At 43.5% G+C, this 27,190-nt stretch overlaps 1 protein-coding gene across 3 annotated transcripts; it reads left to right on the top strand.

The window, feature by feature from the left end:
* The first annotated feature begins 705 nt into the window (after nt 1-705).
* On the top strand, nt 706-27,122 carry SLC9B2 (solute carrier family 9 member B2). Of its 3 annotated transcripts, XM_064148418.1 has the most exons (12): nt 706-783; nt 6,014-6,116; nt 8,671-8,854; nt 10,289-10,459; nt 13,523-13,665; nt 15,814-15,941; nt 17,401-17,576; nt 18,082-18,188; nt 20,592-20,741; nt 22,977-23,085; nt 23,362-23,409; nt 24,274-24,418. In XM_064148418.1, exons 2-12 carry the CDS (start codon nt 6,024-6,026, stop codon nt 24,321-24,323), a joined length of 1,359 nt encoding a protein of 452 aa, XP_064004488.1. In that variant the 5' UTR covers nt 706-783; nt 6,014-6,023; the 3' UTR covers nt 24,324-24,418. The 3 variants fall into 3 exon arrangements, with proteins under 3 accessions (XP_064004488.1, XP_064004490.1, XP_064004489.1); XM_064148420.1 differs by lacking the exon at nt 706-783 and having other exon boundaries at nt 5,684-6,116; nt 22,977-23,090; nt 23,278-23,409; nt 24,274-27,122; XM_064148419.1 differs by lacking the exons at nt 706-783; nt 23,362-23,409 and having other exon boundaries at nt 5,684-6,116.
* The last annotated feature ends 68 nt before the right edge of the window (nt 27,123-27,190 follow it).

Here is a 27,190-nt window from a genome sequence, read left to right as displayed (position 1 = left end):
TCTCAATGCACTTACAGATGGGATCGACACACTTGATTCTTCTTTAGCAATTAGAACTGTCTTGATTAGAACACCACAAATACACAAGTTTGAGGCTTTCTGATTGCTTCCTTTTTGGTGTTTTCAGTTCTCCTGCCTATCCCAGTGCAGTTCTTCAGCATGCACCTAGAGCAGAATCATCTAGAGATCTTTGCCCTTTCTTTACATCTAAGCTTCAACTGTAGTACTGCAGTCCAAGAGGATTGTGTAGCTTCCCTCTGTCTCTTCCCACGGCCATGGGGAAAGTAGCATAAAAAAGCAACCTTTTAAATGTGTGCAGGTTGCAATGAAATGATGAGGGAAGCAGAGGGCTGCCGATGTGAGACACACATATACTTCAGTCTCATCCTTTGTCCTTCCAGGTGCCATGGGCTTAGTGCTGGTCCACTGCCCAAACCAACTTGACTCTTCTTTGACATCTCATATCACAGGCACGCCTCATCCGTCCACGCTCCTGCCCAGCAGCGACCTGTTCACAGTGCCAAGTCGCAAAGACACCTGGAAAGGCGTTTCGGTGTTCCCAAGCTCCCGGCTGAGGGTTGTGCCGGTCCGGGGAGCTGTGGCGGCAGAGGAGGGGCTGCGTGGCACCGGCAGCACCGCACGGGAGGAGGAGCCGGAGCTGCCCGGGGGGGCCGCTGCTCCCGGGAGGGGATTGCCTCCTGCCCGGCTCCCTGCGCAGGGAAGCTGTGCCCGAGGGGACGGACAGCCAGCGGCTCCTTCTCTCTGGCCTCGCCCATTCCTCAGGTAGGTTCTCCGCTCCCGTCTCGTCCCGTCTCCAGCGGCAGGAGAGGCAGCATGGGAAGCTGAGCTAGCTTTGCCGAGCAGGAGCAGGCAGGGAAGGAAGTTGCATCAGGGTTTACTTACATCGTTGGGGATGGTGGTGCACGGCGTGGGGTGAGGATATTTGTTGGGTTCTGGGGTTGGGATTTTTTTCTGAACGTTATTTGCTTTGGCAGTGGCTGTGGTTGTGTGTTTGAATTCCTTTCTGTACTGGGCGTGCCAAGCAGAATGTTGGCAGTCGCCAGGGCAACAGAGCTCGCAATACAGGCATGCACAGCCTGCCGCTGTCAGTTACCTCTTCAGATCGCCCTCTTTCTTCCTCCCTACCAGTTAGCAACAATTCAGGTCTGGTAAAAGCCTACAGTAAAAATCCCTCTTTCTTTAAAATAAGGAACATATATTTTACTGGGATGTACTGAAATTAAGGCTTTTACCATGGCAAACAACCAGTAACAGGCTTAACTCCGTGGTATGAATTCAGCTCCGTGATTTCTCAATCACTAATTCCGCTTGTATAGAGGGGGTGAAGTTTAAAAACCAAACCCATTACAAAACCCAAACACCGACTAAAACAAAAACCACCAGAAACAAAACCACCATTGAACAAAACCCATGAACCCCAAAAAAACACCCCACCCTGGTGTGAGTAAGTTGAACAATTCCCTTTGGTCTCATTGTTGTTACTATTGAAAGCAGTCATACAGAGAACATGACAAGGTGAGAACCTGTTACAAAACAGGTAAGGACAGCACATCTGCTGTCAAACTCCTCATTCCCATCTTCAGACTGTTACTGTTATGCAGAACAGCCCATCTCCTTGCTTAGTCAGCTTTTCTTTCCTATGTGCTACTTCAGGAGCTGAAGCTGTTGTAAGATGGACTTGAGTTTCTCAAAGTATTAACATATGTCAGCAACTACACATCCCTAGAATCATAGAATCAACCAGGTTGGAAGAGATCTCCAAGGTCATCCAGTTCAATCTATCACCCAGCCCTAGCCAATCAACTAGACCCATCCTATGATTTCTTCCTTCTACCTGAGTTGATGTTCATGGTAGATAATGTTTTTTTGGTTTTTTACTGAATTACATGAGGCCATTAGAGTTAAGCATTCATTATTTAGCTTTGAGGGTGTCTTTCCCAAGACATCCTCAGCCATACTATTGTATGGTGCACTGCTCCACACTGAAGTTCTCTTGGGATTACTCCCTCCTCTCAGTTCCTGATAGATGTAACTTCAGCACCTAACTCTTATCTTAGACAACAGTTTTCAGGCCTATGGGCTTAAACTCTATTGGATTAGGTTTTCAGGAATGATAGAGAGAAACATCCTTCTGTCCCTTACCAATATGTACCCCTTTCAGAAGTACAAACTTAATCATAGAATCAACCAGGTTGGAAGAGACCTCCAAGATCAGCCAGTCCAACCTAGCACCCAGCCCTAGCCAGTCAACTAGACCATGGCACTAAGTGCCTCATACAGTCTTTTCTTGAAGACCTCCAGGGACGGTGCCTCCACCACCTCCCTGGGCAGCTCATTCCAATGGGAAATCACTCTCTCTGTGAAGAACTTCCTCCTAACATCCAGCCTATACCTACCCCGGAGTACATATGCCCTGGAGTAGTCAGTAAAGGGAAGGAGTGGGATGCTACTAGGCTGCCCATAGTTTCTATTCCAGTTAGGAGACTTACATTTGTGTATTCCCAGCCTCGATGAAAGGAACAATCCTATGAAAACAAAACAACCAAACCCAAACCAAAGCATCACTTAGTAAACTTTGAAACCATAACTATTTGGTTCCACCAGAAGTAATGAAAAAGGATATAGAAGAGCTAGAACTGGAGTAAAGAGGAAAGCAACCAAAACTGCTGCCTTGGAAGGCACTGAAAATGTTTGCTGTGCTTCTGTGTTCTTCCTGTCTTCCTTGGCTGTGTCTCAAGGCTATTTCATATCAGAACAACTCAAAACCACCCATGTTGCAATTTCTTGTCCATCAGTTCTATTACCCTGTCATAAAAAGCCAATGAATATATCAGGCATGACTTTCACATGGAGAAACTATGTTGGCTGCCACCAATCACCCTCTTGTTTTTCATGTGTCTCAGCCAAGTTTACAGGAGGATTTGCTCCATGATTTTGCCAGGCACAGAAGTGAGACTGTAGTTTCCCACATCTTCCTTTGTCTTTTTTGGAAATGAGGATTATGTTTTTCATTTTCCAGTCAGTGTGAACTTCACCAGATTGCTGTGTCGTTTCAAATATGATTGAAAGTGGTTTAGCAACTTCATCCACCAGTTATCTCAAGACCCACAGATGGAGCTCATCAGGTCCAGGGAATAGGTAGGGTTGACCCAGAAGCACCTATTCTTTGTAGAGCTGGCCAAGCTACAGCACCTTCTCTATGCCTATATGTACACCTTTGCTGTAATAGAGAAGAACGCCGCCAGCCTTGTCTTCAGATATGTGCATGCAAGTCTTGTTGGCTCAGACTTATGAAACTAGAGTAAATGTTGGCAGAAAATTTCTGACACACAGAACAGTACACTGCCATATTTCTTACTAGCATCTCCAGGGCAAGAAGTGGACCAGTTAGACTGAGTAAATACAGTGACAATTACTCACAAACAACTCCGATCTTATTTCCCCACTCTCAAAAATGTTTCTGTGGGATAGAGGTACTAAACAAGAGACATTTTCATCAGCATTGCCTGAATATAGAGTGTAAGCTGTTCATAGTCCACATTTTCATTCAGTCTTCTGTTTCCTAGATATGCAGCCAATGTGTTTGTGAACAGTGATGTCAGATGGACCCATGCTATTAAAACTTCTTCTGGCAGTCAAGCTGAATCTTGTGTCAGGGAAGAAGTATTCCCTTGTTGTTGTGGTAGGCCTCATAGGCACAAAGTAGGCTTGTACGTGTCCTGGCTAGCCTAGCCATGTTTTCCTGCTCCACCAGAGAGGCAAGCATGGGAAAGGGACACAAAACCTGAAGCCACTGAGTCTGGCCTGCCCAGGGTCCTGTGGTGTAAGGCACACGCACTTAGCTTGTGCCTGCCTAGTCCAAAGCCCGTGCTTTTCCCAAATTAGGGAAAAGTGAGCCTATGGCTTTGCCTAATATGGTAAGGTTTGGCTACCTGCCATCCTGACTGGCTATTCTGTGCCCAAAGGGCAGTTAATCTCAGCCCACACGGATAAAAGGAGATACACAAGTAAACAAACCTGCTTTTGCTTCCCTGCTCTTTGCCTGCTCTCTCTGCTGTGCCCAGCCCTGCTGCTATTGCACACTGCCTTACTGCTTGCCTGCTAAACTCCACTGCCGCCAGTTACCAGGAGCAGACCCTGGATGCCTGCACACAATTGGCCTGTGTGGCCAGCGTGACATGGTGCTGAGACTGCACAACATCTGCCTCTGCACCTGAAGGTCCTGCCTAGAATCCCTGGACATATATACAGATGGTCCAGAAGAAGCCAGGAGAACAAGGTCAGAGATTGTCTGTGTCCTGTCCCCAGAAGCCAGGAAGATTCAAGCCTCAATGTCTAAGAAGACAGAGTCCCCTGAAAGCATTTGGGCACTGTCTGGACTGTGGTTAGCCCCCACGAGGGTAATAACAATAATCTGTGAGCAAATGCTCAATGCCTCTTTGTAATTCTCTACTGCCTTCTGGAGAAGAGGAGGCTCAGGGGTGATCTTATTACTGTCTACAACTACCTGAAGGGAGGTTCTAGCCAGGTGGGGGGTGGCCTCTTCTCCCAGGCAACCAGCAATAGAACAAGGGGACACGGTCTCAAGTTGTGCCAGGGTAGGTCTAGGCTGGATGTTAGGAAGAAGTTCTTCACAGAGAGAGTGATTTCCCATTGGAATGGGCTGCCCAGGGAGGTGGTGGAGGCACCATCCCTGGGGGTCTTCAAGAAAAGACTGGATGAGGCACTTAGTGCCATGGTCTAGTTGACTGGATAGGGCTGGGTGATCTTGGAGGTCTCTTCCAACCTGGTTGATTCTATGATTCTATGATTCTATGATCCTTGTAGTCTTTTCCAACCCTGACTGATTCTATAGATAGATAGATATAGATAGATATAGATATTAGCCATAGTTTTAAGGAAGCACTAACAGGTTATCACAGATTACTGTGATTTTAAAATTCAGATTTTTAATTTTTTTTGTGTGCTTGATTTGTAAGCTTAATACTGTTCTTAGAGATCCATAAATTAATACAATGGTCTGGGGTGGAAATATGATCTAACTCCAACTCCCCTACCATGGGTAGAGGAACCTTCTACTAGACCAGGTTGCTTAACGCCTCACCTAACCTGGCCTTGACACCTCCAGGAAGGGGGCATCCATGACCTCCTTGGGCAACCTGTTCTCATGTTTCATCACTCTCACTGTAAAGAATTTCTTCCTAATATCCACTCTAAAACTCAAGCTTCAGTCCATTCCCTCTCGTCCCATCCTTACAAGCTCTTGTAGAAAGTCTCTGTCTGGCTTTCTTGTAGGCCCACTTTCACAGTATCACAGTATTATCAGGGTTGGAAGAGACCTCACAGATCATCAAGTCCAACCCTTTACCACAGAGCCCAAGGCTAGACCATGGCACCAAGTGCCACGTCCAATCCTGCCTTGAACAGCTCCAGGGACGGCGACTCCACCACCTCCCCGGGCAGCCCATTCCAGTGTCCAATGACTCTCTCAGTGAAGAACTTTCTCCTCACCTCCAGCCTAAATCTCCCCTGGCGCAGCCTGAGGCTGTGTCCTCTTGTTCTGGTGCTGGCCACCTGAGAGAAGAGAGCAACCTCCTCATGGCCAAAACCACCCCTCAGGTAGTTGTAGACAGCAATAAGGTCACCCCTGAGCCTCCTCTTCTCCAGGCTAACCAATCCCAGCTCCCTCTGCCTCGAAGGCTGCTACAAGGTTTGCCAGGAGTCTTCTTTTCTCCAGGCTGCACAGCTCCAACTCCCTCAGCCTGTCCCCTTCCGGAAGATGCTTCAGCCCTAATTATGTTAATTTCTATCTCCTGTTCTTCTGCATAGCACATGCAGGCATATAAACCCCATTAAATTCCAAAGTGGGCCACGAGGGGGTTTTCTCATCAGGTCTGTGGGAAGACAACAACATCTCCAAGAAGTCTTCCATCTGGAAAACAGTATTACTTCCTTTTCTCTAATTTTTTCCCACCTTTATTGCTTTCCTTAGGTTTGCAACAATGGTTAAAGAGGATATTCTAAATGACAATGAAGACTCTGAACCAACAGTATATGACAGAAATGGGATGATTCCCATGCATGAGCAAAGCAAGGTAATGAATTAGGATTTCAAAGTGCAATTTTAGACAGAGAAGGATCCTCCTCCTTTTCCTCTCCTTTTTCTTCCTACATCTCTTAAAATCCTTATACCCAAAGGGAATATGAAGAGAAATCTCAATGGGAATTTCCTACAATTAGAAAACATTCATTTTTTTTAAAGTTTGTTATATGATGGACTGCTGGAAATCAGTGGTTGCAGTTTCAGCTAGAAGTGGAAAAACACACCCCTGTATGTTTTATGATCTGCTATGGAAGAGAATTCAGTGCACTTAGGATCACTCCTTTGCTTTCAAATTGTCACTCCACCTGCTGAGAGGCATCCATATATGTCTTTTTTTCCTTATTTAAGAAAAATCTCTGAGGTGAGGCCACACCTCATGTATTGTGTTCAGTTTTGGGCACCTCACTACAAGAAGGATGTGGAGGTGCTTGAGAGAGTGCAGAGGAGAGCAACAAAGCTGGGGAAGGACCTCGAGAATAAATCTTATGAAGAGCAACTGAAGGAGCTTGGGATGGTTAGTTTGCAAAAGAGGAGGCTGAGGGGAGACCTCATCACTCTCTACAACTACCTGAAAAGACATTGTGGAGGAAGTTGGTGCTGGTCTCTTCTCACAGGTAAATAGTGTTAGAGCGAGAGGGAGTGGCCTTAAATTGTGACTGGACATCAAGAAAAAATTAGAGTGGACATCAGGAAAAAAAATTCCACAGCAAGAGTGGTCAGGCATTGGAATGGGCTGCCCAGGGAGGTGGTTGAGTCACCAACCCTGGATGTATTTAAAGGTCGTTTGGATGTGGTACTTGGGGATATGGATTAGGGTAAACCTTCTAGAGTAGGGATATCGATTGAACTTGGTGATCCTGAGGATCTTTTCCATCCTGAATGTTTCTGTGACTCTGTAGTGATTTCCAGTGTTCTTGAAATGTCTATGGCATTTTAAAAGATTTGCAGTAAATCCAAGAATAACATTTCTTAATATAAGGCACTTTAGAGTAAGCATATAGAGCGTGAAGATAAATACTCTATGGTGTATCTTGATTCACATGGGTAGCTGGTGATCACAGACTCACAAGGCAGATAAACAAGTAACTCCATGCCGAGAGCTCAAAAGATGTGTGTTCCATTTGTGACTCTGAGTAAGGAAGAGAAATGAGAGACAAAAAATCATTGGAAATGTGGAACTGTCACTGGCAAAGAGCCAAACCACAGTATAGACAACAATTCCATGTCTATGTTATGACAGTGAGCTGACATGAAGGTGAATAATCATAAGGGAAGGCAGATGATTAACTAGTCAAAAATAAGGACCCTAAAATAAAGTAGGGAACATATCCAAAAATGGTCAAATTGTGCTTTGACTATGAATATGGGTGAGTAGATGAATCAGTATAAGAGAACAGCTTCAAGGAACAACCATTCTTTCAGGGGCTAACTCCCAGGGTAGTATTTCTCCATCTCTAACTTGACATACCAGCTTGAGCCTTCCAGCGATGGATCGTGTGAGTAACGTTTGCACTGACCAGCTGCCCTGATTCTTTACATTTTGTTTAATCAGAAGAAGGCTTTGATAGTTTGATTCAAGGCTTTGCAATAGAAGTTATTTAGGAGTTCTGGGCTCCTCAGTTCAAGAGAGATGTTGAGGTGCTGGAACGTGTCCAGAGAAGGGCAACAAGGCTGGTGAAAGGCCTGGAGCACAAACCCTGTAAGGAGAGACTGAGGGAGCTGGGGGTGTGCAGCCTGGAGAAGAGGAGGCTCAGAGGGGACCTCATTGCTGTCTACAACTACCTGAAGGGAGGTTGTAGCCAGGTGAGGGTTGGTCTCTTCTCCCAGGCAACCAGCAACAGAACAAGGGGACATGATCTCAAGTTGTGCCGGGGGAAATATAGGCTGGAAGTTAGGAGGAAGTTGTTGCCAGAGAGAGTGATTGGCATTGGAATGGGCTGCCCAGGGAGGTGGTGGAGTCACCATCCCTGGAGGTGTTCAAGAAAAGCCTGGCTGAGGCACTTAGTGCCATGGTCTAGTTGACTGGCTAGGGCTGGGTGCTAGGTTGGACTGGCTGATCTTGGAGGTCTCTTCCAACCTGGTTGATTCTATGATTCTACAAGATGATTCTAATCACTAACTGTATTGTAAAATCCAGTCTGGAAGCAGAACCTTATCAAATAGTAGGAAATATAAGTAGTTTGCATATAAGATGAGCTGAACCTGGCCTGTCAATATTGTTTCTTCATCAAGTATGCTGACATTCTTGCTGAGCAGGTGATATTTGTGAGGGCAGAGAAGCTCTGTCAGTCACAGATAAAAAAGCAAATACCCTGAAGTCCCCCATATCTGCATATTGATTATCTTCTTTGTGCCATGCAGATAAGTACCTAACCCAAAATCCCAAATACAGTGCAAAGCTGGACCATTCCTGCAGCAATTTCTTAGTTAATGTAGTCTCTTGTAGACAGTGTAGATCTAGTGCATAAATAGCTGATTTCAGGTCTTGTACTCTACTTAAATGCATATGGTGCCACTTCTGAAAGCATCTCAATGTTTTCATTCAGGAGGGACCACCAGCAGATGCCAAAGGTACTGATGGGAATATACAAACAGAAGAAACTGCTCTCTTGAATCACTGTGTTCAGCAGCCCCCAGAACCAGCAGTGGGGTCTTCAACACCTGCAAGAACATGGAGGCACATATGTACTTGTCCTCCTCAGGGTTTACTGGCCCAAACAGTAACAAATGGTACGTAAGAAAGAGCTCAATTAAAAGAAGATATGACTAACTAAGTACTCATTGCTCTGGATGTGATAATATTTCTTCATTGTCCATGAAAATAATGAAAGGAAGTAGCTATGTTTTACCTATCACACTTTTGCTTTGGTGTTTTAGCAGAGAAAGAAGAGCCGAAACAAAGATCTGAATGTAGAGTTTCTGTTTCACCCTCCTCTCTTCTGTGTTTAAAATTATAGGTACATTTTTGCATTGCAAATCGTTTTCATCAGAATAAAGACCTCCTAATTCTCATCTCATTTTGGTGTGAGGAGCATTGAGGTAGTTATAAATACAGTGGTAATGTTGGCACACTGGAGCCACAATGGCTTTTTGTTGAATGGAGGCAACAGATAGGAGACTTTGCAGTGATATCTTTTCTTCCTTAATATCCCATGCTTACAAATCCAAGAATCCTAAGACTAACTGACCCATTTTATTTAAGATTTGCCTTAGAGTGAAGGCTCACAGAAGAAGATGGCTGGCTGAGCCATCTTAGATTATCTTAGATTATTCCTACAAAAAGACACTTCTTGTGGCACTTGACTGCTTCCACAGCCTCCATTCTCTCACTTGGGATTCTTAGGCTTTTAAGTTTGGAAATCCTTTGACATCTGTCACTCTCAAATCAGATTAAGAAAAATCATGTCTGGAAATGCAATGCATTTCCTTGCAATGTGAGAAGAGAGATTTATTAAAACACAATTTTCTCTTTCCTTCACTATTCTATTTTCATATCTCTGCATGCCTATTCCTGTCAAACAGATTAGGGAATCTGGAAGGAGCATAATATTTTCACATCATATTTTCACTTATAATATTTTCAGGATTTCTTTCCCCTGTGGATTATCTCTCTTTGTTTGCTATATCAAGGAAAGTATCTGTACTAATTTGGGCTGTCCAGAGACATGTCCTTCTTCAGATGATTTTTGCCAGGGATAGCAATGTCTTGCACAAGCACATCCAGCCTAAATATTATACTCAGGTTCTTTTAAAAATCAGAATGGAGCTGCTGTCATTAGCTTGAAGATGTAGCAGGTTGTACAGCAGTAGGTTCTTACTGCAGTTCTTAAGTAGATGAAGGAAGATAAGCAAATATGAGATAAGCAAGTGAAAGTCTTTGCTTTAAGTTTGGGACCTGTTAAGTACTTGCCACGTTGCCCCACTGTTCACTCAATACTTTCTGGTCCCTAATGATGTTCCTGTAACTATTTTCTAAGTACTTTATCTATCAAATCAGATCATCAGTCTAGAGAGTATCAAAGATTAAACACATTGTTATGATTAAACTGATTTTTGAGGTGATTTTATTTCTGAAAGTCATGGTACCTTTTTCATTAGTAGAAAATAAATGTGATCTGATAGCAAGTTAGCACTGAGAAATGATTCATATTTTTTCTGTTCCAGTTGCAATTGTGGTGCTGGTCTGGGCTGTGGTTTGGTCTATCACCGGTACTGAGTCTCTCCCAGGTGGAAATCTCTTTGGAATACTGTTTCTTTATTTTTTTGCTGTCATTGGAGGCAAAATTTTTGGATTCATTAAAATAGGAACACTGCCTCCTCTCCCTGCTCTTCTGGGTAAGATATCCTTCCTTTGTTTCCCCCCACTGCATAGTTATGCTTAAACCATCAAGTAGTATCTACGTGCTAGGTATGTGTGGATTGGGACCAAACTGCATCACACTCAAAATCTGTAGCTTTTCCAAGTGAGTTTTATCTGGTCCTCTCTGAGGAAATGCAAAATCCCCTAAAGTGGCTCAGGTGAAACTGCCTGAATGTCACTAAGGATCTCCTCTTTATTCTCTGGGGGCCAGAGAACTGTATACCTATAGATTCAAAGGTTCATAGGATCACAGGATGTCAGGGGTTGGAAGGGACCCAAAGAGATCATCCAGTCTAACCTTCCTGCCGAACCAAGACAATACTATCTAATACAGATCACAGAGGAACACATCCAGACAGGCCTTGAAAGTCCTTAGAGGAGGAGACTCCACGTCCTCCCTGGGGAGCCTGTTCCAGTGCTCTGTGACCCTTACAGTAAAGAAATTCCCCCTTGTGCTGAGGCAGAACCTCTTGTGCTGCAACTTACACCCATTGCTCCTTGTCCTGTCCCAGGGAGCAAGTGAGCAGAGCCTGTCCCCCACTCCTGCCCAGCCTTCAGATACTTAGAAACATTTACCAAATCCCCTCTAAGTCTTTTCTCCAGACTAAACAGCCCCAGATCCCTCAGCCTCTCCTCACAAGCCATGCCCTCCTGTCCCCTAATCATCCTCCTAGCCCTCCAATGGACCCTCTCCAGCAGATCCCTGCCCCTCTTAAACTGGGGAGCCCAAAACTGAACACAGTATTCAGGATGAGGTCTCACTGGGGCAGAGTAGAGGGGAAGGAAAATTTAAGGTTATTGTACTTTAGTTCCTTCTGAAGTTACAGTTACATGAAATTTGAGTTTAATATCACCAAGCAGGGCTCTTAACCTAGACTTCCAGTTTTAGTAATTAATTTGCATTCTTGCAATGCTTAATTTCACGAGCTAGGAAAAAAAAAAAATCAAATGAGAGGGAGGGAAGTTTTGCATATAGCCTGCATGCCTGCAATAACATGAATACAGAATGTAATACACAGGGAGCCTGTCTAATTAAACATCTCCCTTTAAAAAAACAATTCTGACCATTTGAATTCTCCTTTAATTCCCCCTGTATCTGAAAGTTAGGAGTTGAGCACGAATCTGCTTGTCAGACAGGTAATACTGAACAGAAACTTAAGCATGACAGGACATGTTTGCTGAGCTGGTTAGGACAGAGTTCATTGCTCAGATGCTCGGCCTTTGAGGGAAAACTGCATATGAGTCAGAAGAGACAGATGATGCCTTGGAATGCTCTTTTTTACATTAAAAATATGACTCATACTCTTACATGCTTTTAATCCACATGTACTAGGCACAGGTGACTCTAATGTGACTGAGCACTTAAACACCTCTGAGCCTCTGTCTTGGGGGAAAAAAAAGGAGTGAAATTGCTACTGAAACAGTCACCTGGTATATTTTAGGTGTATACTGCAGAGGGTTTTTTTGCAGCAGGCAACGTTCACAGCTTCACAGATTGCACTGGGTTGGAAGGGACTTTCAAAAGTTTTCTTGTCCAACTCCTGTGCAGTGAGCATGGACACCTCCAGTTAGATGAGGCTGCTCAGGGCCACACCAAATTTGATTTTCAATATCTCCAGGGACAGAGTCTCAACAACTTCCCTGAGCAGCCTGTTCCAGTATTTTACCATGCTCCTTCTTCCTTATGTCCAACCTAAATCTACTCTGCTCCAGTTTAAAACGATTGCCCCTTGTCATACTGCTACAGGCCCTTCTAAACAGTCCTTCCTCAGCCTCCCTGTAGGTCCTCTTCAGATATATGCCACTATAAAGTCTCCCCAGAGCTTTCTCGAGGCTGAAGAGTCCCAATTCTTTCAGCCTGACTTCACAGGAGAGGTGCTCCAGCCCTCTATTGCCCTTTGAGATGGAGTTTTTGGGTATTGTTCAGTAGATTTCTGGATCAGGGTAGCTGCAGTGACTTGGACCTCAGGCAAACATTGCAAAGAGCATATGACCATTATGCTAGTCTGACAGAATTGTCATGAGGTATCACAGATTTATTCCACTGGTTTTTCTCTGGCAGCTAGTGGCAGGAACAATGCCTGAAAGTTTAGTGCATTGCAGGGCAGATGAAGCCCACAGCCAAGGCTCACACAAAGCTGGGTCCAAACAGAGAACACTGATTTTTGCCTTTTTTTTGGTTTCCTAGTTCTTAAGGTGGCTAATGTAAAGTTATGCCACAAAAATCTGTCTTTGAATTTCTGCAGGTAAAAAGTCAACCTTTCCTCTACTGTTCTGTATCCTACAGTTCTGATAGCTTTGCAAAAAGGCTCTGATTAGATGGTTTTGCTAATATTTGCAAAAGGTTGGATCTTGCAAGTAGCTCAATCAGCAAGATCAACTTCCTGATTTCTTTTTGCCCTCTTTTTCCCCCTCTTTCTGTATGAGTCCTTTTGCCAGAGCATTCTAAAACAGTCTGTGGTTAGGTGTTTAAGGTTATATTCCCCCAATGAACTCAGAATTATCGTTCCTGTAATACCTACATTTCTTACACCTAAGAAGATTTTTAATCACACAATCACAGAATGATAGAGGTTGGAAGGAAGCTCTGGAGATTGAGTCCAAACCCCCCACCTAATAAACTTCCAGCTTCTGAGAAACATATGCAATATGAGACCACATTCCTCTTTTTATGTAAGTAACAAGAAAAATATCATTAAAGGAGGCTGGGGTGTCTTTGCTAATGGAAAGTATGACCTGCACCTGGTGAACAAAACTGAATTTGGTTGACTCACACTAAAGCTGTGTCAGTATCACGCAATTTATTCATTGCTATCCAATGTGTTCTTAAGGCTGCTTTCATTGCTTTGAGCATGCCTCTCTATTTCCATGCCTCAGTCTCCATTGTTTAAACATGGCTAATGACTGAGAACCTGAATTCTTTCTTCGTCTCTCATAAATACATAACACAGTGTCTCGTTTTAGCAATGCTATGCAAGCTTTTGTCATGCAATAAAAATACAAATCATTTAATGGGAGCTTATTTTCTTTCATTTAAGGGATGCTACTTGCTGGTTTCCTAATCCAAAACACTCCATTCATTAGTGACATTGTCCAAATAAACCTACGCTGGTCTGCAGCACTGAGGAACATTGCTCTCTCCATTATCTTGACCCGAGCAGGACTTGGCCTGGATCCAAAGGTAAGGCACCAGCCATCTGTGTGAGGCACAGCCCTCAAAACCAGGTTCTGAATAACAGGTTCTGTTAAAATTATTTAACTTCTCCCTCTTAGAGGATCTGCTAATTCGATCATTACAGAAAGCATATTTTCTATTGCATCACCATGTGTACATTAAAACTGGTAGCTGGATTTGTAAAGCAGGCAAGCAATCCAAAGAATACTCAAAGAAAAACTATTTTGTGACTGTTTTCCTCCTTGCCTTAAAGAAATTCCCTCACCTCTGTGAGCAGAACCACTTGAGGACATGTGCTGCATCATGGTCTGTCAGGAAGAGTTTACACTCCTCAACAAACTCCCTGCCAGTTGACACTGAAACTTTGGGTTTTTTTTCCATTTTAATGCAAATATGCTACCTGACAAGATGAGTCCCTGTAGCACTCCTGTGAACAAAAAGAGTTATGGAACACTATGTTCCACAAATCAATGAAGGCAAGGTGTCACTTGATCAAAAGCAACTAGCTGACATAAAGCTGTACTATATTGGTCCCTATTTATTTAAGAGGCTGCTTAAAGTTTGTATTAAAACTTAGGTCAAGTGCAGTTGGTACAGTTATCATAGAATCATAGAATCAACCAGGTTGGAAGAGACCTCCAAGATCATCCAGTCCAACCTAGCACCCAGGCCTAGCCAGTCAACCAGACCATGGCACCAAGTGCCTCAGCCAGGCTTTTCTTGAACACCTCCAGGGATGGTGACTCCACCACCTCCCTGGGCAGCCCATTCCAATGCCAATCACTCTCTCTGGCAACAACTTCCTCCTAACATCCATCCTATACTTCCCCTGGCACAACTTGAGACTGTGTCCCCTTGTTGCCTGGGAGAAGAGACCAACCCCCACCTGGCTACAACCTCCCTTCAGGTAGTTGTAGACAGCAATGAGGTCACCCCTGGTCCAGTGCTCTGCTTCAGATAATTAGGAAAATAGGTTTTGTCATTCTTGAAAAAGGCCTAGATTGCAAGCTTTTTTTCCCCAAGACACTGAAACTTGAATGCCTGTGGATTGTGTGTTGCTACAGGCAGCCTGGATGCCCAGTTTCCTAAGACTACTTTTCTTTCTATTCCATGACAACTTCTTTTGCCAAAGGAACTTCATCTTTGACTCTTTTTCTTTTTTAATGTAGCAATCAAAACTGTCATTTGAACTCTGTAGCAATGTGTTGATGTAGTTACAGTTGTTCCTCATGGAGTTGAAGCTGAGAAGATAAAGATGTGAGTTGCTCTGGTGATTCTCAGCACTAATTACGCTGGGGTAAACTGAGCTGGTGAAAAATCACAGAATCACAGAATTGGCAGGGTTGGAAGGGATCTCAGGGATCATCTAGCTCCAGCCCCCCTGTCATGGGCAGGGACATGTTCCACTAGATCATGTTGCCCAGAGCCACATCCAGCCTGGCCTTAAAAAACTCTTCACTGATTGATTGATTTGTTTTCCCATGTCAAAATGGTCCATAGTGGTGCCGTTGTCACCACCATGTTGGTGACTATTGAAGGCCATCATGGCAAGTCAAATATTCTGTTTTGGAGGAATAACTGAAGTTGCTGAGCCAAATAGAAAGCAATCTGCTCTGGATATCAAACAAGGGACATCTGAAAGAGATGCTTGGCTCCCTGTGGCAAGTTTACATAGTTCTTCAACTTTTCATGATTCGTATATGGATTTGTTTGGATCATTTTTTGGGGGTGCTCCTGCAACTTGTAGGATGACAGCAAAAGCTTTTGTGGATAAAGTAAATGGCCTGAAGTAGCTGTCAGTAACTTAACTGTCTTGAGGGTGGACTTCTTTTCAAATAGATCCCAGCTACCTTAGCCACTCACATTGTTTACTCTGCACAAAAAGCCAAACAGAATTTTCTGCCACTCCTTCCTGTGGTATGTGGGAACCTTTTCCCTTTTCAAACCTAGATTCTGTGGCTTTCACTAGCACACTTGGAAACTGATAACCAAATCCAGTTGTGCTTTTAATCCTATCTCAGGCTTAGGTCATGTAAAGCTGTCCCATCCGGTGCTGGGCTCCTTGTGATAAATGATATCAGGTCATAAATTTATCTATCTTCTATGAAGCCAAGTGCACTGATACTAATATCTGAATGTACTTGTCTGTTGCAGGCTCTTAAGAAGCTCAAAGCAGTTTGTTTAAGGCTTTCTTTTGGACCGTGCCTCTCAGAAACATGTGCAGCTGCTGTTCTTGCTCACTTGTTCATGGATTTGCCATGGCAATGGGGATTTATACTAGGGTAACAACTCTCTTTTCTCCTCTGGATTTTGTGATGGTTTGGGTGTTACCCACCCCACCACGCACACTTTGTAAATCACCCAGGCTAGACTCAGCCAGCTCTGGAAATTGAATGAAGCTCATTATTTACAGCTTAGCACAATATACAAGCAGATATTTACAGTATATACAGTTATAGACAGAAATACCCAAGGTAAAAGGTAATACAGAAACACAACTCCCCTCCCAGAAACCTGAGTCCCCAGGAGGGGCTCCCAACCACCCTTCCTCCTTCTTTCACCCCTCTGTCTTACCCCAGACGTTGCCTTGTGCCTAAGGAAGAATGGAGGTTTGGCCAGGGGGCTTAGGAAGCAGGTGGATTAATCAAAGAGATGGAAGGTGAGGTTAAAGAGAAATGCAGCCCACAGCCTGGACAAAGAGCAGCTCCCTTATCTATGTTTGGATTCTTGCTCTTATACATCTCAGCAAGCCTATGAGTGAAGTAGACATCACCACTGTTTCTCTTTCACAGCCTGTGATCTTGTTCTTCTCACCAAACCATTCTAGCTAGCTTCAAACTAGCACAGATTTATATTAGGGTGACATACTGTATTTTCTCCTCTGGGGCAAAGGTGTTTATTTTCATGCTGCAGTTAAATGATCCAAGTGTGTCTCATTCTCTGTGGCAAGCAGAGACCTCAGTTTAATGTCACCTAGAAAGCTGTGCTTAGCCCCTGTGGTTGTTTGCTTACCATTCATGCCTGGCTTAGCAGCTAAATTAAAGGCCACATTTCCAGGCTGTGGAGGAATACTTGCATCATTACCCTTCTCTGTTTGTGATCTGAGCACTTGTAGGAAGGAGGATGATGCAGTCTCTGAGTCTTCAACCACAACACTGAGGTTTTTAAGGGACAGGAAAGGACACCACGGTTTGGAGCATCTTCATGCTGGAATTAAGACATGGCATGTTATATTCTGGAGTATTCTTGAAGAGGAAAAACATTTTCCATCTACTACTGGTGAATTTGGTCCAGACCCATATACTGGTGCAAGATGAACAAACTTTGCCACACACTGATTTATGAGAAGGAACTGGGCTGCTAAGTTGTAAGCATGGCTAGGTCAGGTTTCTAAATGAGACAATCAAGTCATATATGAAGGAGCATAACTGGCCTTCAGTGTGGATGGAAGCCTTAGTCTGTGGAACCTGCAAGGCAATTAGCTTGCTTTGTCTAGGTGACCAGTCCAGCTGCCCTGCACATGAGCCCTGGGCCTGCAGCGACACCACTGTTGAGTTGGGCAGGAAGTAAGAGCTGATTGCAAATCTGCATAGAAATATCACTGCTTTTAATTAGCAGGGAAAGATAAGGAAAATACCTTATGTAAAGATCTTGTTATTTATACAGAACTGGGGTCAGAATTTTTGAAGTTTTGTTTGTTCAGTGTTTTCTTTTTAAGAGAGGCTGAACTTGTCTTTTCAGTTTTGTTCTAGGTGCAGTTTCCCCTGCTGTGGTGGTTCCCTCAATGCTGATTTTACAAGCTGGAGGATATGGGGTGGAGAAAGGTGTCCCAACTTTGCTAATGGCAGCTGGAAGTATTGATGACATTCTGGCTATTACAGGCTTCAACACTTGCCTTGGGATGGCTTTCTCTTCTGGTATGCTGGTTAATCTCTACATGTTGAAATCCAGAACAAATTGCTATTTTGAAGAATATGTGCTCTGTTATGACTGACCATTTTGCAACTTACTGACATGTATGACAAGGTATGGAATTCAGGATGGAGACAGAAGCTACCCATGATCAAAAGTCCTGGTGCAATGCTGTCTGCTCTGAGATGTGGTTCACAACAGTTTTCAGAGAACACTTTTCCCTGTCTGCTCCCTTAGCTGCCAAGTCTGGTTCCTGCATGCACAACATAATGCTTTCAAATTTCCCTGGGTCTGACAATGTTCTTGCAGTGGTTCTTGACTTCTCAGGCACACCTTCTTGGCATGAGCTTTCACAGAGATGAAGCAGCATTATCCAATGCTTTCAGGCCCATCGGTTCCCTCCCTTTGTTCTCTGACCATCCTGGAATCACCCTCAGAAGTCTACAGCATGGTTTGTGCAAGAAGGGTCTGTGTGTGGCATACTGAACCAAGTTTTCTTCCACCAAATAGGTTCTACTTTGAACAACGTGCTCCGTGGTGTGCTGGAGGTTGCTGTTGGCATAGCAGCTGGGGCAATTCTGGGAATGTTTGTTCGCTATTTCCCAAGCCACGACCAGGTAAAAACCCAGTTTGAAAGAAAAGCTCTTAAAAAAATAGAGATTCTTTGCTAAGGGATGATGTTCTTCAGCTATGCATTTCCAAGCTTCATGTGTTTTGGGGGAAAGCCTTGTACAGTGCAAACAGCTTCCAGGCTGCAAAGCCTGTCATGTGAGGATGTGTTTTATAGGTGATTGCTTGTCTACCACAACGATAACCATGTATGATTACATAGTCCTTCCTTATACAGAGTTTGGAACACAGCTCATCATCCTGCTCTCCTCAAGCTTGTGGAAATGTCCACATGTAAAGCAGGAAGGGTTTGATACCCATTTCAGGCAGTCAAATAATCACCAGATTGATCTGCGGCACATTTACTTCTACAAGATGTTTCCAGTAGGCCTAAGATAAAAAACCAGTGGCGAGACTGTAGGCTTTAAGTGGTTGTGCATATCATTAGCACTAGAATGTGGTACCTGCAATGAAAATTAAGATTATAGAAAGTGGTAGATGAATTTACCATCAAGGGGCAATTCAGTGAACAGAAAATTGTGAAAGAAAGTAGGTATGTTCTGGACTTTGGCCACAACAACCCCGTGCAGAGATACAGGCTGGGGTCGGAGTGGCTGGAGAGCAGCCAAACAGAGAGTGCTCTGGGGGTACTGATTGATACCTGCCTGAACATGAGCCAGCAGTGTGCCCAGGTGGCCAAGAGATCCAGTGGCATCCTGACCTGCATCAGGAATGGTGTGGTCAGCAGGAGCAGGGAGGTCATTCTGCCCCTGTACTCTGCACTGGTTAGACCACACCTTGAGTGCTGTGTTCAGTTCTGGGCCCCCCAGTTTAGGAGGGACATTGAGATGCTTGAGCGTGTCCAGAGAAGGGCAACGAGGCTGGGGAGAGGCCTTGAGCACAGCCCTACGAGGAGAGGCTGAGGGAGCTGGGATTGGTTAGCCTGGAGAAGAGGAGGCTCAGGGGTGACCTTATTGCTGTCTACAACTACCTGAGGGGTGGTTGTGGCCAGGAGGAGGTTGCTCTCTTCTCTCAGGTGGCCAGCGCCAGAACGACAGGACACAGCCTCAGGCTGCGCCAGGGGAAATTTAGGCTGGAGGTGAGGAGAAAGTTCTTCACTGAGAGAGTCATTGGACACTGGAATGGGCTGCCCGGGGAGGTGGTGGAGTCACCGTCCCTGGAGCTGTTCAAGGCAAGATTGGACGTGGCACTTGGTGCCATGGTCTAGCCTTGAGCTCTGTGGTAAAGGGTTGGACTTGATGAGCTGTGAGGTCTCTTCCAACCCTGATAATACTGTGTGATACTGTGTGTGATACTATGGAAGTCAATTTGCAAAGCATACTATGCCTTCAGTGGGCACAAGTTTTTCTGTTATCAACAACTGTGATGGTTTGGGTGTTCCTCACCCCCCCCACACTTTAGAAATCACCCAGACTAGACTCAGCCAGCTCTGGAAAGATGAATGAAGCTTACATTTACAGCTAGCACAATATACAAGCAGGTATTTACAGTATATACAGTTATAGACAGAAATATACAAGGGAGAAGGTAATACAGAAACACAACTCCCCTCCCAGAAACCTGAGTCCCCAGGAGGGGCTCCCAACCACCCCTTTCACCTTCCCCCTGCCCCTCTCAACCTTACCCCAGTCCCAAGGAAGAATGGAGGTTTGGCCAGGGGGTTAGGAAGCAAAGTGGATTAGTCCAAAATGGAGGGTGAGGTTAGAGAGATGCAGCTCAGCCAGCAGCCCCAGTGAGAGTAGTGTCGAGTGTGTTATCTAATGTTTTTATTCCTTGTTCCTATACATCTCAGCAAGCCTATGAGCAAAGCAGACATCACCACTGTTATCCTTTCACAGCCTGTAATCTAATTCTTCTCACCAAAACATTCTAGCCTGCTTCAAACTAGCACAACAACAACAAAAAAAAGTGATGCAGGTGCTAAAGAGATAAATATAAATGGGGAACAATGTAACAGATGTGTCTGCTGTGAGACTTGATCAAATAACACTAGACTGCCTCTGGAAAACGTTTGCTTGACTTGTGCTTAAGAACATCTAGTGGCAAGGATTTCAGCCCTCTGTAGATGAACTGTTCTAGTATTTGACTGCTCAGGTAGAAAATCTTGTTATTGCAGAGTGGAAGCAGGGCTGTAGAAAGAGCATTGTGTTTCTTGTGATACAAAAATATTAAAACTTCCAAAACTTAAATTTCTTAGGAATGAATGTCCAAAAAATATCTCCTGAAATCAACAGAGCAGTTCCAGGTCTCACTTGAAAGCTTTAGATTCTTTCATGATGGCTAATGGCAATATTGAATTTCAAATTGTTCTGTCCAGGATTAACAGAATAATTTTCCTCCATTTCTACAATAAACTTCCTTTTTTTATTTTGTTTATCTCTTTTCTGCAGGCATCTCTGGCATGGAAGAGATCATATTTTGTACTTGGACTGTCCATGTTTGCTGTTTTTGGCAGCATCTACTTTGGCTTTCCTGGATCAGGAGGGCTCTGCACGTTAATCTTAGCTTTTGTGGCAGGTGTGGGATGGTCTGATGAAAAGGTGAATGTTTAGCACAGCAAGCTAAAACTCCTTTGGATCTACAGCCTGGCAGGAGTTTGAGTTTCTGTCAGCAGTAGTCATGGTGAATTTATGAAGTTCCATAGGGTGCATGGACTAAAAAACCTGCAACATTCTACATCTATTTCAGAAGACATTAATGTTTAGCATGACGGAAAGCTACCACATCTCTCAATATCTACTGAGAGCCTAACAAGCTGAGAAAGAAATGCTCACAAGCTTTTCTTAGATATCTTAAACCATGTAAAGGAAATTTTACTTGTCAAGGCACTGAGCTAGGAATGCAGCACTTAATGTTACAGCTCTGAGTGTCTGCAAGCCTGCATAGTCACTTCATGGGAAGATTTACAAACAGGTGTCCCAGATACACTTGTGCACATGGCCTGAAAATCCTTGCAGTTTTAGGGGACTGAAATGGAAAACAGTTAAGTAGTCATCTTCCCTCATCTTTCCCAGATCCCAGCAAGTGCATAAATTAGAGAGCAGGGTGCCCACAATAAACAGGGCTATACAAAACCAGTATGAAAGACTGGGGTTTAGTCACTTTGTCTTAGCCACTAGGCCTGCTGCTTCTTACTGTTGCTGCCCTGTTGCATTCCTGTACCTGGGCAGGCTTCACTGCCTCTCTTGCCTGACACCATGAACACTTAATGTTTTAAGGGCATCTTTCTCTCCACAGCTGTAGCGTTGTGACATGTAGTAGGACAAGAGAAGAAGAAGAGAAAGGAAAGGGGATCAGATATAGCAGAGACCACTTTATTATCCCCATCTAGACACTGACTTCAGTAAGATCTCAAGGCTTGTTAAAACAAGAATATGAAATCACAGTTTCTATTTAGTGGATTAAGTTGCTGTCCAGTTTAGAAGAAAAATCTCATCCTGACACTTCACTAGAGCTGAAAAGCTTTTTCAGCCATTTCAGAAGCAAGGACCTCTAAAGGCTATATGCAATCTATAAATGCTTAGTTATTTTCATCAGTGAATGAAGCTTCTTGGCTTCAAATGCTTTGGCTCCTTTTTTATCACATACAGTCAGAGACAGAACAGAAAGTAGAATCACTAAACCTGGAAGAGTCCTTTACAAACATCAACTCCACCCATAACCCAGCTTCCATGACCACTAAACCATATCCTGAAGCACCACATCTACAGCTTCCTGAACACTTCCAGGGATGGGAAGTCCACCACCTCTCTGGGCAGCCTGTTCCAACACCTCACCACTCAGTTTATCCTAGTATCCAGTCTATACCTCCCCTGGCACAACTTAAACCATATTTCCTCTCGTTCTGTTGTTAGTTACTTAGGAGTAGAGACCAACACCAGCCTCACTACAATGTCCTTTCAGGTAGCTGTAGAGAGCAATAAGATGTCCCCTTAGTCTTCTCCTCTCCAGACTAAACCCCAGCTTCTTCAGCCATTCCTCATATGACAGATGTCTGCATATTACCAAGGTTTTCCTGCAGAGCTTCTCTAAGGCTATGGCCTCCTACTGTCTATGATGGAAGTCATTCAGCAAATATGGTCCACAGAGAACAAGAAACATTGTAGAAACCACTTAATTAAGAAAAAAGTGCTATTAGATATGCTATATGTACCTTTTCATGTAAGCAGAGGAGTTCTGTTTTATCCTGGCAGCAGTTTCCTCAGGAAAATTGTTAGGTGTAAAGTTCAAATGCAAGGGGAAAAGATGACTTTGCCCTTGTACAGTGCTTCACACTGAAACAGCCAACACTTTCACTGACATGGGACTGCAGACTTACTCTCACTTTGCTCACACAGAGACAGTGCAAGTGGAATTAGGTCATGACTGAAACTTTTGAGAGTCTGACTCCATTTACATACAAATGGAAGAACACATTTAAGCACCTGGCTCCCAAAGGCTCAGAAACTTCATGGCAAAGCTGTTCAAATGACATCTTCCTAAATACTGGAAATCAACTACACTTTGTCTGCAAACTGCTCTGTTTCTGTTCAAAGGGCAGGGAATTTCATTTCTCTCCTTGAGACAGCAAGCATTTGCCTACCAGCAGAGCTAGACATGCTCTGACCTACAAAATCACAGCTGATTTTAAATCATTTAGTACTAGGTCAAAGAAGAAGGAGCAATTCTGGACAATCTTTATGACACATTTTTACTTTGTCCATTGACTGATCAAATCTTGTGTCTACTTGGCCACGTTTTTGTGAATTTAAAGATTATTTCTGTTTTACTTGCAGAGGGAAGTAGAAAAAATTGTTGCAGTTGCATGGAATATCTTTCAACCTTTCCTTTTTGGTTTAATTGGAGCAGAAGTATCAGTCACGTCTCTGAGGCCTGAAACTGTTGGTAAGATCATTCTCACTCGTTATCCAACTTTCATTTCTGGCTTCCAAAGATGCTCTATGAAGATACCTAAAGCAAAGCAGACTACAAGATGTTTGGGAAAAAAACTCCAAAACCAACTCCCAACTGCACTATAAGTTACAGTTTTAGGAGACTTATTTCCTAAGCACTGAGCACTGTTTGTCTTTGTTGCACTGTGTGGCTACACTAGGCATTGCCCTAGTTGTGCGAATCACAGCAACATTCCTGATGGTGTGTTTTGCTGGTTTTAATTTCAAGGAGAAAGTATTCATCTCATTGGCATGGATTCCCAAAGCCACTGTCCAGGTAAGCACTCCAGCATCACTTTCATTTCAGGCCCAATCTGTTGTTGTAGCAAAGCTCCTCATAACAAGGAGAGGATGAGGCTCAGTAACAGCAGAATGCAGTATATAGGCAGCTCGTGTTCTAAATCACCCTAGGTCTGCTTGCAAAGTGCACTCAGTCTTCTATTTGAGGGTGTTTTGCTTGCATTCTGGGTTGTATTCTTAATAATGACAGTTAATTGTACTTAGATAATAGGAAGTTCAGCTGTTTCTCAACTAGTGCAGCTCACAGATTCCAAGGACTCTCTACACAAAGGTAAAAGTGTTTATATCTCACAGATGAAGTTCTGTGGGGACAGTCACACCAGAGGCAAGAACTAGTCTGACAGCAGTATTGCTGTCCAGATGGTTGTATTCCTGCTCCTTTATTTCACTGATCTTTAAGTCATTTAGACTTTGCCTCAACAGCACAATTGCTTGCAAAACAAAGTTAACAGTCAGAACCAATAAAGATTATTGAAAGGTTTGTGAATTAAATTTTCAGAAGCTTCTACTCATTGACTGTTATCAGGACACGTTTTCAAAGTGTGGCATTTTAATATCTGCAGTACACAATATACCTAACCATTTAATTAATCACACATCCTCCAGAAATCTGGGAAAGATGGCAGCTAAGCAACATCCTTCACCACCCAAATAAACTTCTGAAGTTAGGAAATTTGAAGTATAACTAATAGAAAATTGTTCTCATGGGTGTAATTGCTTTCCCATGTGCTGCCTATAAATGACTGGGTTGAATGTACTAAAAATGTCAAATCTATGTTAAATATTGACTGATGATTAGTTTCTTTTTAACTCTTTCAGTGCAATGTTTTCTTTCCTGCAGGCTGCAATAGGTTCCCTTGCCCTAGATACAGCAAGAAGACATCAGGATGAGCAACTAGAAAAGTATGGAATGGATGTACTGACAGTAGCTTTCCTGGCCATCTTGATCACTGCTCCAATTGGAGCCCTGGTTATTGGCTTGGCAGGGCCCAGACTTTTGGAGAAGGTTCAGATAAGTAGCAAGGAGGATGAGGAAGGTGCTGAGGTTGGAGAAGAGGCAGAGGCCTGTGATGCTTCGTAAGACAGACATCTACAGGAATGCTGTCCTTACACTTCTGCTGATTAAACACAGTTTGTCTGTAATCTTTCTAGAGGGAACCAAAACAAGTGTCAGCCTTGTCTCTGCTATCTAAATCAACTCTGGCAGAGCTGTATAAAATACTTCTCTGTGTGAATGGTGCCTTAAAAGATGAAAGAACTGAACAGACAGTGAATAATACGCTGGCCAGGTAGTGAGTCACTGAGAAGTCAGCAGTCAACAGTTACCTGAAATGGATGGGTGTAAGGCCAGGAAGAGGATCAGAAGAATGGAATCATGAGGTGAAATATAAATAGGAAAAAAAAAAAGACTAAAAGTGAATACCTTCTTGATTGCTGGAACTGGGCAGTGAGATGACAAGTGTGACAGCTCAGAGAACGAACGTCTGAATAAGAGACTGCTGACACACAGTGAACAAGTCCTGCCATGGGTTGGTGATCCCCTCTTTCTTCACTAAGGTTCCAGAACTTGTCTTTTTCTGTCACTGCTCTTCCTCACAACTCATGCACTCCTTTGTGCCTTCAAGGGATGGTCAGCTCTGGGCACTGGAGGAAACAGCAAGTGCTACTATTGTGCTGAAAGAGACAGTTGGGTCTATCACAGACTGTGGTAATACTGGTGCTGCCGATACCGATACAAGAAAGAGAGGAGGAGCTTGAAAACGAGATGAGGGCTGTGTGGATACTATCAGGCCTGAGCTGAAGTCCTGTGGGATTGGAATATCTGCTGCTTCACCTGTGTACCTCAGCCTTTGCACAACCAGATGTCAAGGGAGAAAAAGCCAGCTCTTTGGCCACTGAGTAGCTATGTTCTCATGCTGACCACTGTAGAGCTCTTCGCAGGTTTGTTTGTCAGCAAGGCCAAGATGGCAATGAGTTGTCCCTTTGGGGAGCTCAGTGATAGCAGCAGACCTGTTCTTAAATCAAGATTCATGGATCAGCTAGGATCTCCTGCTGCTTTGTTCCAAGCTGATACTCATCTAGCTGAGAAAATGCCATTATCAGGTCCTTCTCACATCTGCATTTGGATAACTGCAGAAAAAAAACAACAATAACAGGTATTTGCTAAAAATATAGCACATTAGTGCTGATTTTTCCAGAGGTGGCTGGCTGCATTGACTGTGGAGAGTGGAGCCTTCTCAGATTTGCCATGGTATTTTTTACCTTTGGCCAATGCAGAAAAATAATACACTTACAATAAACAACCTTGGAAATGCAGTGCTGAGAGCAATAGCACAAAGCAAGAGGAGCCTTGTTCTACCCAGTCTTCAGGAAGGCTGCTGTCCAAAGGAAGGTGTCATGAGGAAGCAGTGTTTGGATCACAGAACTAGCACCCTCACCTGTACTCACAGAACTTGTGGGTCTTTCCAGAAACACAACCTGTGTGTGGCTCACATTGATTATCTTGCCAAAATATTTCATCAGAGAAAGAAAAAAGGTTAAATATGGTTTTCATTTTACTGAATATAGATGCCTCCCAGACAGACAGTTGGAATATAGTTTGCATCTGATTTTCCCAATACCAGAAGAGTTTCTTTTCTCTTCTCCTTAACTGTCCTAAAGCCAGGAGTAAGCCTCCTCTGTTGACCAAAATCTTGCTCTTGCCTTTAGCTTTGGTATCAGTTTGGTATTGGTGGACACTGGCAACGATTTCATACTCTGCTACATTTTGTACAAGTAAATAGCTCCAAGTAGGCCATACCCAGCTCCATGCTGAGGCATGGAGTCAGTACAACATCCTACAAAGCTTGGAAGCTTTGTTATTTTTCAGTAAGGACATTAGATTGTGCCTGTAATCAAGGTGGACAATGCCTCCCTACAGAGTTCTACACTACAGTTCACTGAATTCATTTTACAGGATACTGAGTAGAATATATTTCAGATATCTAAATTGTTTTGGCATTGGTAAGAATTAATCAGTTCTACTTTACCTTTTACACTTTCAATATGCAACACAAAAATGTACAAAAATACCTTTAAAAGGAAAATGTGAAACTGCATTCTTTGCTGAGTGCCTGCATATGCCTCTGTATACAGATGAAGTACAGCTCAGTATGTATGACTTTTGTTTATGTCTTCCTCTCCAAGCCAAAAAGAAAGCTTCCTGAGAGGCATTTAAGATTTGTAGCCTAAAATTCCAGTGCAGGAATTAAAAATACCAGGAAATTCTTTGGTGAGTCTTCTCCTAACAGTTGTCAAGTACATTGACCTTTTTCCTACTATACACACTGCTGTTCTCTGCTTCCTTGGGGAATGTACAATCTTAATTTCATGTTTGTACTCTGACTAGGTGTTTTTAAACTGTACACTGGTGGTTAGGATGCTGTGCTTGGTGGCTCTCATGTCAGCCACTGCCAGCTGTGCCTGTTCTGCCTACTTCACGTGGCTAACAGAGGCACTGTTACATAAGCAGGGGAGGTTTCATTAGGAGGCTATCTGTAAATTGCAATGTCTGTAAACCAGATTGTTAAGAGATCTTAGTGTTCAGTTCATCAGTGACTGTCTATAAAATAATTCTGTGTCTGTAAAACTTACAGGAGCAGAAGCTTTATCTACTTACCTTTTTTTCATAAAGCTTTTTAAAACCTAGAATCCTGCTACAAGGAGGGATCACTGCCAAAATTGGAGCTGTTCAACAGAACTCTGATGTCTTAGCACTG

The sequence above is a fragment of the Pogoniulus pusillus genome, chromosome 9 (genome assembly GCF_015220805.1).
Source record: "Pogoniulus pusillus isolate bPogPus1 chromosome 9, bPogPus1.pri, whole genome shotgun sequence".
In the NCBI taxonomy this organism is placed as follows: Eukaryota; Metazoa; Chordata; class Aves; order Piciformes; family Lybiidae; genus Pogoniulus; species Pogoniulus pusillus.
This window is presented reverse-complemented; position numbering and strand designations above follow the sequence as displayed.